The 12194-nt window shown below is 37.8% G+C and overlaps 1 protein-coding gene across 3 annotated transcripts; it reads left to right on the forward strand.

Annotated features, from left to right (window-relative positions):
• The first annotated feature begins 474 nt into the window (after window positions 1-474).
• LOC145168968 (histone deacetylase HDT1-like) lies at window positions 475-2493 on the forward strand. 3 transcript variants are annotated; one of them, XM_079087606.1, is made up of 6 exons: window positions 475-589; window positions 1420-1490; window positions 1593-1800; window positions 1925-1977; window positions 2055-2105; window positions 2175-2488. In XM_079087606.1, exons 1-6 carry the CDS (start codon window positions 577-579, stop codon window positions 2244-2246), a joined length of 468 nt encoding a protein of 155 aa, XP_078943732.1. In that variant the 5' UTR covers window positions 475-576; the 3' UTR covers window positions 2247-2488. The 3 variants fall into 3 exon arrangements, with proteins under 3 accessions (XP_078943732.1, XP_078943731.1, XP_078943730.1); XM_079087605.1 differs by lacking the exon at window positions 475-589 and adding an exon at window positions 868-1225 and having other exon boundaries at window positions 2178-2493; XM_079087604.1 differs by lacking the exon at window positions 475-589 and adding an exon at window positions 868-1225 and having other exon boundaries at window positions 2175-2492.
• The last annotated feature ends 9701 nt before the right edge of the window (window positions 2494-12194 follow it).

The raw sequence follows: 12194 nt of genomic DNA on the forward strand, positions 1-12194 counted from the left end.
GACAAGGACTGCGGCCCCGACAGGATCCGTCGTCCTTATTGGAGGACCATGCTCCACGTTCGTGTCCGATCCAACGACTGGTCCATGCGATAATGCTCTGGCCATGCTCTTTGTCGCCTGGAGTCGTTATCTTTGGACTGTAGCTGAGGACAACCCTTGGCGAGGGCGGAATTTCCACGCGGTCGCCTCGCGGGGGTCTGGGGTTGCTAGAGCGGCCGAGTCGCCAGCCCGGGCTTCGCTGGGAACTCTTCGCCGAGGGGTTTGCTTGTTTCTGGATTAACCGCATTTGCGGTTAGTGGTGAGGTTTTAACTAATAACCGCACCGAACCGCACCGCGCTCACCCTAATTTATACAATGGTTATTTAAAGGTTTAATAAAAACAAGTGTTTTTTTACTTTTTTTTTTTTATTTTTTTATTTTTTGGTAGATGATAATTAAAATGAGGGATTTAAAAGAAAAAAATTGAAGCTGATAGAAATCATTAGTTTCCTCTAGACCCTAACACGGTCTATGTGCTGACACACCCTTCTCTTGCCGCCCCTTGCTCCGACTGATCTCTCGCTTCTTCTACAATAATGGAGACTTGGGGTAACGAATCAACTGTCTTCATTTATTTTTCAATATCTACACGCTCTGTTTTTGTCTTCCTTTTTCATTTGTCGTTAGCGTTGTTTTTTCTATGAAAAATTGGATTTCTTTTGGCTTTGATAAGTATGCCCGTAACGCAGATTTTCACTTATCTTGATGATATTCATTGTTTTCTTTTGTTTCGTTCACATTCTTTGTTTGTTTATATTTTCATTCATATATATGTTATTTTCAATTTTACTATCTGGTTTATTGTTGTCGAAATTAGTTGGAATGTAGCTTTACGTATGGTTGTTTGGGTATGTGTTTCAACTTGGTTGTTTGATCCCGTGTTTGTTCGAAGAAATTTATGTCTCTTGTTAGGAAAGAGGACGTGCAAGTGTTTGTCTAGATTTAAAGTTGTGTTATATTTTTTCCATGTTGGTAAGGAGGACCAACTAAAATCCAGCTTTGAACTTTGTTTTTAGGTAGTCTATGTGCTACATGTATATGAATCTGATGTTTTTCTGTTTGTGTATTTGTGTATGTGCAATCTCACTGAAGCCCGCCTTCTATGAAATTGGGCAACAAATTGGAGTTATAAGATTGCATTCAGGAGTGTCTTTGCAGCAATGCTTTTGCTATGTTTGAAATATGGTGATTGTCTAGGTTTTCATTTATGAATGCCTTGCTAGCTGCATTATAAAAATACAATCTGAAAAATGGTTGGTTGTGTTCATATAGATTGTTCTTAAAACTAGTATTCTGTTTTGTTTCACATTATGTGTGTTACCTTTTTTAAGTTGTATACATTTATTTATTTTTTACGAACTCATGTTGTTTTGGTTTAGCTGTTGAGGTTAAAAGTGGCGAATCATTTAAGGTAAACATTGAAGGCAAGTTTTATTGTCGAATTTCACAGGTATTACTTTTGGAACAGTTTGATATGTTTTTTTTTTTTTTTTTTTTTTTTTTTTTTTTTGCTGCGTTAACAATACAACTAACTGCAATTATTTGTACGCAGGCATCTATTGGAGAGATTGAGAAGGAAAAAAATAAGTCTCTTTATCTGTACATCACTATTAATGGAAAAAAGCATGTCCTGGGAACCCTTCACCCCAAGAGGCTGCCACAACAACGATTTGACTTGCTTTTTGCTGATAACTTCGAGATCTCACACAACTGGAAACATGGAAGTGTCAACTTCTATGGATCCGCAACAGATATATCTGCATATCCTTTTCTCATACTGTTTTATTAACTTAGGCTCTTTAAGTTTATATTGTTTTAATATTGAAGTTTTGTTTGTGATGTTGACTCCTTGACCAATTTGCCTGTGTGTCTGTTCTGTCATCACGTTCCCTGATGATGCAATTTCTGATGATGATACAAGTTCTGATGATGATGAGGTACATGCATACATTATACATACATGCTTTCGTTGTAGTTTCATGTAGGATAAACATGTGAGTGCATTGTTTTTCAGGATAACAAGGATTCTTCTCATGATGATGAAGAGGAAGCTACAATAAAGAAGGTTAGTTTTGTTATTTTTAATTGAGATAGAATTATATCTTAATTTTTGTGTGTTTTGATAATTTAACAGCAGTATGTAAAGAATAGACTGGATGTGTCTGCAAGTAAGAGTCTTCATAAATGTACGAGTTCCGTGTTGTAAATGTTTGTTGTGTGTTTGCAAGAACTTTAAGATAGAATACTCATCTAATTAGTAATTGAGAGCGAGGGATGCAGATTTTGTTGATGAGTGACGAGGGTAGTTTCTAATATCATGGTCTTTAGTAGGTTTGTTGTTGGTATGAAAAAATTTCATATCCTCTCATTATGTTTTGAAGATTGATGATGGCATTTATGGCTATATGCTTTATCTACCCACCGGATTTTGGATTTCTAATATTTATTTATTTTCCATGCAATTTGTTGTGTTTTAAGTTTTAGTCAGAACAATTGCTCGTGGATAAACTGCTTTTTGCATAGAAAATTGTTGCTTTAGAAATACAACTCCCCTGACAAAAAGTGTTTCATGTTTTAGCTGGTCAACCAAACAAACAATCGTGATTTTTTTTCTGGACAATTAAAAAAACTATTTTTTTGAGATATTTATTAAAAATTCTTTTTATTTTCTAATGTTATTCTGTAAGTGTCGAGATATTTTGAGTTATTGAAATAACTTTTTGGTCTGAAATAGCCCTTAACGTGTATTTGAAGTGTTGAAGTTGTGTTTTTAGAATCAAAACAATTTTAAGATGGTTAACGGTTCCTCCAAATAAATTTCAAAGTTCAAACTATAATTATCTCTATGGAGTACATAATTTTATATAATGATTTTTTAGGAAAAAAAAACTAAATTCCAATAGTTAAATAATAAAAAAAGTCCAATAGTTTAACAAAAAAGAAAAACTTCTAAACTACAATAATTTTATAAGTTTTGGCTACATAGATTATATTCATGTTAGAATAACGAGAACATTTGGTTTTCCAAGATGATCAAAAGCATACACAAACATGTTCATATGAAAGTCTTTGTTGGACATGTTATGTTGTCATTATTTTCTCAATAATTTCCAAATATGACATAATCTAACTATCTACCTAATCTTTATCTCCTGTCTTAATAAAAGAGTGTTTAAATGGACACGTTTTCTCTTTTAATTCCTACGTCTTGCCATGTGTCATTCCACCAGCTATTTACTCTGTTTTTCCTCTGTTTTTCCTGCCTAGTAACTAATTGCATCATTCGACCATCATTTCTTAAATATGAGCATTTCGGTTTTGATTATTTGAAGGATTTTATTTTCTATCCTAAATTACATGCACTCAAAACCATAAAATCAACAATTGTTACTCCCTCCGTCCTAAAATTATTGTCCACAGACAAAAAACACATATATTAAGAAACATTAATTACAACCAACTTTATACAATAAAATGACAATTTTGTCTTTACTTTGCATTTAATTTTTCATTAAATGTTTAGTTGGTTAACTAATAATGAGAGAATATTTTGGTAAAATGTTTTATTTTTAGAAGTGGACTATTATTTTGAGACAAACCAAAAACGAAAGATGAACTATAATTTTAGGACGGAGGGAGTATTTTAAATTTGATCTTATACCAAATATATACATCCAACATAATGCAACAGTGTATTTATACGAATTACCTGCAACAATGTATTTATAGGAATTCATTAATTTTTACAACTTATCTCTTTCAAAATATATATATATATATATATATATATATATATATATATATATATATATATATATATATATATATATATTGCTTAACTAAATCATATCAATGAAACTTAAATTATTTTGATTTACTATACCCTTAAAAAGTGCATTTATCTACTTTAATAAATAAATATTTTTTTGCCACAAATTGCACTATCGTTTATTTTGTCAAATGTCATTTTGTGGTTATTTTGAATTAATTTTCTACATGTCATTTTATGGGTTTTTCAGTTTTATTAAATTTAACATGATATTTTAATGTAATAATTGCAATAAATGTAATAATAAATTGATATCAATTTCATTAATGAATATAACTTTTAATTTCAAAATTCTCAAATTAAAGTTTATTATTTTCTTTTGTTTATTTATTTAATTTTTTTTATAATTTAACCCATGTAATACATAAGTTTATAACTAGTTTTTAAATATATTAATCTTATACCAAATATACTTCCTCTTCGTTTATTTATCAATTATAAAAGCCGAACCCCAAAACAAAATTATTTTCTCCTTAAAATTTCATCTTCTTTTGACGTATTTTTCTTTTCGGTCTGCACTTTGTTCAATACATTAGGTATATTGCTTTTTATTTCTGGAAATAAAATGAAAACTCCATTTTATAGCATCTTACATTCATGTATACGACAAACAATAAATGTGTTTGAGTGTGTCTTGCAGTCGAAAATCATGCTTTAAGAAAACTCCATTACATAGCGTATTACATTATTATTGCGTTATGGTTTTCTGTAACAATTTTTTTTATTATTTCATTTCTATACTCAAAGGGAAAAAAAGACAATATACTGAACTTATTGTCTTACTAGTGGATGATTTGGATACTTTGTATGGTTGTGTTTATGTTACTTTTATTGTATGTGTTTGTGTGACAGTCAAATAAAATTATTTTCTCCTTAATAAAAGAATGTTTAAAAAATTGTTTTCTCATTTTTTTTATGAAATTCTTCCTTTATTATTATTATTTTTCATATTTTACATTTTTCTAATCAAAGGACAAAGGCCAAAAAGGGCAATTAACATTTAATTTATAACATAGTTTGATTTTTTTTTCATTTATAGCATCATATTTTCTGTGGCCACAGTTCTATAACACAAAATTGTATTATTTCAATGTTGTAACGTAACACTCATAAAATAAGGTCCCAATTTTTTTCTTTTTAATTATTAAATAAAACCATATATAGAAATCAAATTACCCTGTCAAACATAAGTCAAAATATCCAAAGCATCACAATCAGTGTATCATATCAAAACACATGTCAAAACATCATAGTAAACATGTCAAGCTAAACGTAATGGTGTGTGCAATGCAATCATCCCGAGCTCTTCCCTTTGCCACCAGAAGTACCTGAAACCAAAATTGTAAACCGTAAGCATGAAGCTTAGTGAGTTCCTCATACTACCACATACCATACACATTCACAAATAGTGGGCCCCGCCCGGCATCAGATTATATCCGACATCGGGCCCCTCCCGACATTGGGCACCGCCCGACATCGAACAATGTCCGGCATCGGCCCCTCCCGGCATCAGGCCCTACCTGGCATCGACCTGAGCTCGGCATGCATGTAACATATCAATAATACCCATATAATAAACCCAACACAAACATACAGACATTCATCGGGCACCGCCCGACATTAGACCGTAGTCCGGAAAGCACATACACATTCATCGGGTACCGCCCGACATCGAACCTTAGTCCGGAAACATACAAACACAGACACATGCAAGAATCACGATGACATCAACCATACAAACATTCATCAAGCACCGCCCAACATCGGACCTTAATCCGGAAGGCAAATAACATTCATCGGACACTGCTCGGCATCGGACCTTAGTCCGGAACATACAAGCATACATACATATATACGGGCCGACATTGGTGCCTTAGACCCGTTCACACAAGAGGAAACTCACCTCGAATGTGGGATGCTAGCTGAACCGTATCCGCTCTGCGACCGACTCTACTCAAACCCCTAAACAAAACAACCCCTTAGATACCAATTCATACTCAATACCCCTTAAGGGTCAACTTTGGTCAAAGTCAGGGTCAAGGTCAAAGTCAACCTCAAAGTCAAATTCAAAGTCAACGCTTCGGGTTGACTTAACTCGTCGAGTTATCCTTCAACTCGGCGAGTTTCCATAAATCATAGAGTCATGATATCCCGAGTCAACTCGTCGAGTTTTCCCCCAACTCGTCGAGTTCTTCCTTTTCCACAGAGTCAGGACATTTCAAATCAACTCGTCGAGTTCCTCCATGAACTCGTCGAGTTCTTTAGTCTGATAATCCCTTCATAATGCATTAAGTCACTATTCTTCAAACCAAGGTCCTATCTTCTGGATTTAAGACGAGAATACGTCTAGAAGGGTAAAGTTTCCAACTTTACCCATTAAGAACCTTTCCCAAGGCATAACACTCAACCCTAATCCAAAAATGGCTTAGTTCTAAATCCAAAAGCCATCAAAACTTCAAGATAGAACGAACATAGATTTGGACCTTAGAGGCTTGATGGTCACATAAAGTTCCCATCTTTATTCACATGCATGATGTAATGGGGCTTAAAAGACCAAAATGATGGTCTAAAGGTTGCATGTGACTTCCATGGCCATAAAGTTGGCACCTTTATGCCATGAAGTCCCCTTGAGACCCTAGATCTGAAGGGTTTTCCCAAATGGGACGTCAAAATCCCAACAACCATTATACTTGGACCAAAATGTGAAGTAAAACATCCTAAGACTAGATCTAAGCATGCCATGGACAAGGTTGAAGCTTTATACCTCAACTGAATCAAAAAAGAAGCCCAACTTCTGGATCTACAATCCTCCTACACGTTCTTGCTCCTTCTACAAGCTCCTTCTTCTTCAAAATCACCAAGAATGCACAAGATTAGCTCAAAACTCTCAAAAATGCATTAGGGTTTCGAGGTCTGGGGTTAGGACAATGGAGGCTGGAATTGAGGCCAAACCCTAAAGTTTAAGGTGTTAAAATAAGGTGCAAAACCCCGAGATTAGGGTTTCATCTCAGCCAGCCTACTCGTCGAGTTGAGGCCTCCCAACTTGTCGAGTAGGTTTCTCAAAACCCGCGGTCCAAACAATTCCTACTCGACGAGTTTGGGGCCACCAACTCGTCGAGTTGCTCTATGAAATTGAACAAATTATGATTTTAAATACATACCAGGATCTAGGCGTTACAATTGTCCTCCACTTATCTCATATTTCGTCCTCAAAGTATGCTGTCTCAAATAATCCTGGATTATGTCCTCATTTCCTCCTCTGGATCCTATGTCCACTATGACCCCTTATGGTGCAGCCACTGCACCTTCACCAACTGAACAACCTTGTTCCTCAAGGTTTTTGTCTTCCGATCCAAAATCGTCACTGTCCTATCAACATAGTTCAGGTGGTCGTCCACCTGAATATCCTCTAAAGGCACAACTGCAGAATCATCCACTAAACACTTCCGCAGCTGGGAGACATGAAAAGTGATGTGGATCTGACTAAGCTAGGCTGCAGATCCAACCGATACGCAACCCGGCCCACTGGAGCCAGAACCCTGAACGGACCGATGTACCTGGGACCCAACTTACCTTGCTTCCTGAATCGGATGACACCCTTCCAAGGTGACACCTTCAGGAGAACTATATCTCCGACCTGGAACTCGAAGTCTGATCGGCACTTGTCAACATAGCTCTTCTGCCGACTCTGAGCTTTATGGAGCGTACTCCGGACCTACTGGATCATCTCAGTAGTATTGAGTACTACCTCCATACTCCCCATGAATCTCTGACCGACCTCGCCCCAACATATTGGGGTCCTACATTTCCTCCCATAGAGCATCTCGAATGGGAGGTCGATCTATGCTCGCGTGATAACTGTTGTTATACGAAAATTCCGCTAACGGAAGATACGTATCCCAACTCCCACCAAAATCTAATACGCGCGCACGCATGCAACATGTCCTCAAGTGTCTGAATCGTCCTCTCACTCTGCCCATCCGTCTGAGGGTGAAATGTTGTATTGAAGTGAAGACGAGTGCCCATCTCGTCATGAAACCACTTCCAGAATCTGGAAGTGAAGCGAACATTTCGGTCTGACACAATCGAAACCGACACCCCATGACGCGCCACCACCTCGCGGACGTAGATCTCGGCCAGCTTCTCAGCTGATATAATCTCCTAGATCGGTATGAAATGTGCACTCTTGGTCAACCGATCCACGATGACCCAAATCGAATCTACTCCACGTGCGGTCCTGGGAAGTTTTGTGACGAAATCCATAGTGATGTATTCCCATTTCCACATGGGAATCTCCAACGGCTGCATCTTTCCGTGAGGTTGCTGGTGCTCGACCAAGCTATGTCCCGCTTCATGCAGGGCTACCAAAAATCAGGGCAAAGATCCCGATACATTTTCGTCGCCCCGAGATGAATGGAGAATCTCGATTTGTGAGCCGCACCCGGAACTAGGTCAATCCTGAACTCTACTTGTCTCTCCGGAGGTACGCCAGGAAAATCCTTCGGGAATACATCTGGATACTCTCGTACGATCGGTACGTCATGCACAGTCACCTTACCCTTCTCCCGGGTATCCATAACATAGGCGACTTACCCTGCGTAACCATGTTGGAGGTAGCGCCTCGCCCTCGCCGCCGAACACAAAGTCGGTCCACACTGCGGCCTCTCGCCCTGAATCACCAACCCTCCCCCACTTGGGGTCTTAACTCGCACTAGCTACTGCTCGCAGTCGATCACTGCCCCATTGGGGCTTAACCAGTCCATACCCACGATAACTTTATTCCCTCGCAGAGGAATGGGAACTAAATCCACAGAATACTACTCATCGAACAACTACAGTGTACATCCTCGATGAACCCTCACAACCCGAATGGTCCTATCATCCGCAATCTCTACATCAAGAGGATAGTCCAGCTCCCCTGGAGCTCCAACAAATCGCTTGCTAAGCGCGAGCGATACAAAAGATCGGGTAGCCCCCGAATCGAATAATACCAGTGCATATATATCGTTCACGAGGAACGATCCTATAACGAAACATATATACATAAGAGACAAATCAATATAAATCGAGAGATGATGAGAAAGTACATACTCGTCACAACATCGGGAGTTGCACGTGCTGTTAGAACGAAAAAGTGACCCTCTCAACTTGGCGATCCGCAATCACCTTCTATTTACCGCAACCATTTTTTCTACTACCGAAATCAAGTCTCTACCGCAATCTCTCATCCGCAGTGAAGACTCAGTTACGTCCAACTGACTTAGCATGATAGCATGATTTTATCCAATGGACCTTGCATGGCCATACTAGTCAGTAGTTTTAATAGTTGTTTATTTCGGATGTAACTTTTAGAGGCTTTATAAATAGAGTTCTCATGTTTTTTATCAAACACCTCTTACCACTTCTTTATCACGATCTCTTTCTTTAGAATACAAAGATCATTTTCTCATCTCTCTATCTTACTGATCATCATCGAAGATCCTCTTCACTTTAAACTGATCTCATATACTAACTCGTGTTTGAATGCAAAACATGTTACGAATCAGTTTGGTGTTTACTTGATATAAATTGTCATTTACATTTCCTTTACATTTCAGCACTTTACATTTCCACATCTAACTTCTAACAAATCTAACTTATTATTTTTGAGCTCTAATGATCCTTTGAGATTAACTTAATTCCGCAACTATAAACTTGTACTAATGTTTGTTCAAGTGTTTCCCAAAGTTCTTCTCTCAACAATTGGTATCAGAGCCAAAGTGGTTGCTTTTTAAACAAAACTCTAATTTTGAAAAGCCTTCTATACCACTGAAGCTCATTCTTAAAAAAAAAACAAAAAAAAAAAACAAAGGAAATGGCACAAGCTTTATCACTTAGCGTTTCCAACAGTGTTGGTGGCTCTAACAGAGCCCCAATACTTGTTGCAAGCGAATATATCCATTGGTCTCAAAGAATAGAGAGGTATCTGAAAAGACTTGGTCGAGATGTGGGGAGATCTGTGGAAGAGGGACCCCATGTTCCCATTCTTACTCCTGTTCAAACTGATGGTGCTTAAGTCCGACTGGGTGGCGGTCAAGCTGCAATGAAGCGCCCAACTAAAGATGATATTGACAAGATGGAAAGTGATGTTGTTGCTTTCTATGAAATATCTTGTGGTGTAGCCCCACACAACTTCGATATCACCATCAACTGCAAATCAGCCAAAGAAATCTGGGATGTTCTCAAGAACTTGTATGAAGGTTTTGAGCAAGCTCAAGACAAGAAGCTCACCACTACTCTCAACGAGTTTAACAACTTCAAAGCTCATCCTAGTGAAAGTCTTGAAGATTCCTTCAAAAGATTCATTCTCATTGTTACAAAGTTGTCAAATGTTGGTACTGTTCGAAGCAATCATGAAACCAACCTTCGGTTTCTCAATGGTTTGGGTAAACATTGGACCATGGCAAAGATGATAGTCTAGGGAGATAGGAATATTCACACATTGTCTCTCTTCAAGTTGTATGGTGAACTTCAGGCATAAGAATCAACCGTTGTCAAAGATTGTGCTGACTTCAGTGGTCCACTTGCCCTTATAGCTCAAACCCCACAAACCAAAACCACCCAATCATATGAACCTTACCTTGTTTCATATGAAAACCCACCGCAGTCATATGAAGCTGATACTGAATATGATGATGAAGAAGAATTTCAAAATGACATTGCCTTGGTTAGTCAACAGTTCAATCGGCTACCACCAACCTCATTTCATAAAAATCAGCAGTTTACCAAACCACCTTTCAACCACAATTTCAATCCACAGAACAATCATTCTCGATATCCCAGAACCCCTCACCAGCCACCGCAACCACAAAATACTCATCAACCAAAAGAGGCACCGCAGTCCATCAAACTAACTAAAACCAGTACCTCTACCAAAGACAAAAGTAAAGTTATCATTTGTCACAAGTGCAACAAAGAAAACCACTTTGCCAAAGACTGCAAAGCAAACGTGGTGAAAGACAAAACATTCTATCTTAGAATGGCTCAGGAGATGGAAGAAAAAGAAAAAGCAAGGGTGTATGTGGCCCAAGTCAAGAGGGATCATCAAGTGTGGTCATCCGGAGATGAAGATGAAGATTTCAACAACATCAAGGGCAAAGGAAAGATCTGCATGGTCGCAACTGTTGATGAGGACAGATCAACAAAGCTGAAGAAAAACTACTGCTTCATGGCGAAAGATGGAACTCTCAGCATTGTTGAACAGGTAAAACTCATGATTCAAACTAATAATTACATCATGCATGATTGTCAACCTTTCATAGACAAACTAAGTGATACTTGTGTTGCCGTCCTTTCAGAATATAACAAAGCTCTAGATGAGAAGAACATAGCGTCCCAAGAAACGTTCCATGTGAGAGGAAGACTAGAAGACAAGAGACTGAAAGTTGCCATGTTAGAAAAAGACTCAGTTTTAGAAAAAGATGCTAGAATGTTGCGTGAAACTCAGTTAGGAATAGCTTTGAATCAAAGTGATTTAGCCCAAAAAGAGAATGTATGCTTGAATCTATTAATCAAAATTTTTTTTTAATGAAAGTGAAGCTATTGAAAATCTTGTAAATAATGGGACTGTAGATAACACGTACAACTAGGTGTAACAATCCATAAAACTTCACAAAAATTTAAAGTTTTCAAAACCAATTGACGAGTCTGTACCTCTAAGGCGTTCCACTAGAGTTAGGAATGAACCTGAGTTTTATTATGGTTTCCATATTACTACAGAAGGTGATACATTTATCAGTGATAGTACATTGGTAAATTTGGATGAACATAACAACTACAAGGAAGCCATGGCAGGCCCCGAGTCTGCAAAGTTAAAAGAGGCTATGGACAGCGAGATCCAATCCATGTATGGCAATCAAGTTTGGAACTTGGTTGACAATGTACCGGGTCGTAAGACAATCGGGTGCAAGTGGATCTTCAAGAAGAAGACCGACATGGATGGGAAAGTACACACCTATAAGGCACGACTGGTTGCGAAGGGCTTTACTCAAACTCCGGGAGTTGACTATGATGAGACATTCTCACCAGTAGCGAAGACTAAGTCTATTAGGGTTATGCTAGCCATAGCTGCATTTCATGATTATGAAATATGGCAAATGGATGTCAAAACCGCTTTCCTTAATGGAAAGTTGGCTGAGGATGTTTACATGAGTCAGCCAGAGAGTTTTGTCGATGAAAAGTACCCTTATGGATTGAAACAAGCATCTCGCAGATAGAATCTTTGTTTCGATGAGAAAGTCAAAGAGTTTGTTTTTTCGAGAAGCGAGGATGAGTCATGTGTATATG

The sequence above is a fragment of the Lactuca virosa genome, chromosome 4 (genome assembly GCF_052849685.1).
Source record: "Lactuca virosa cultivar CGN04683 chromosome 4, Lactuca_virosa_CGN04683_v6, whole genome shotgun sequence".
Taxonomy (NCBI): Eukaryota; Viridiplantae; Streptophyta; class Magnoliopsida; order Asterales; family Asteraceae; genus Lactuca; species Lactuca virosa.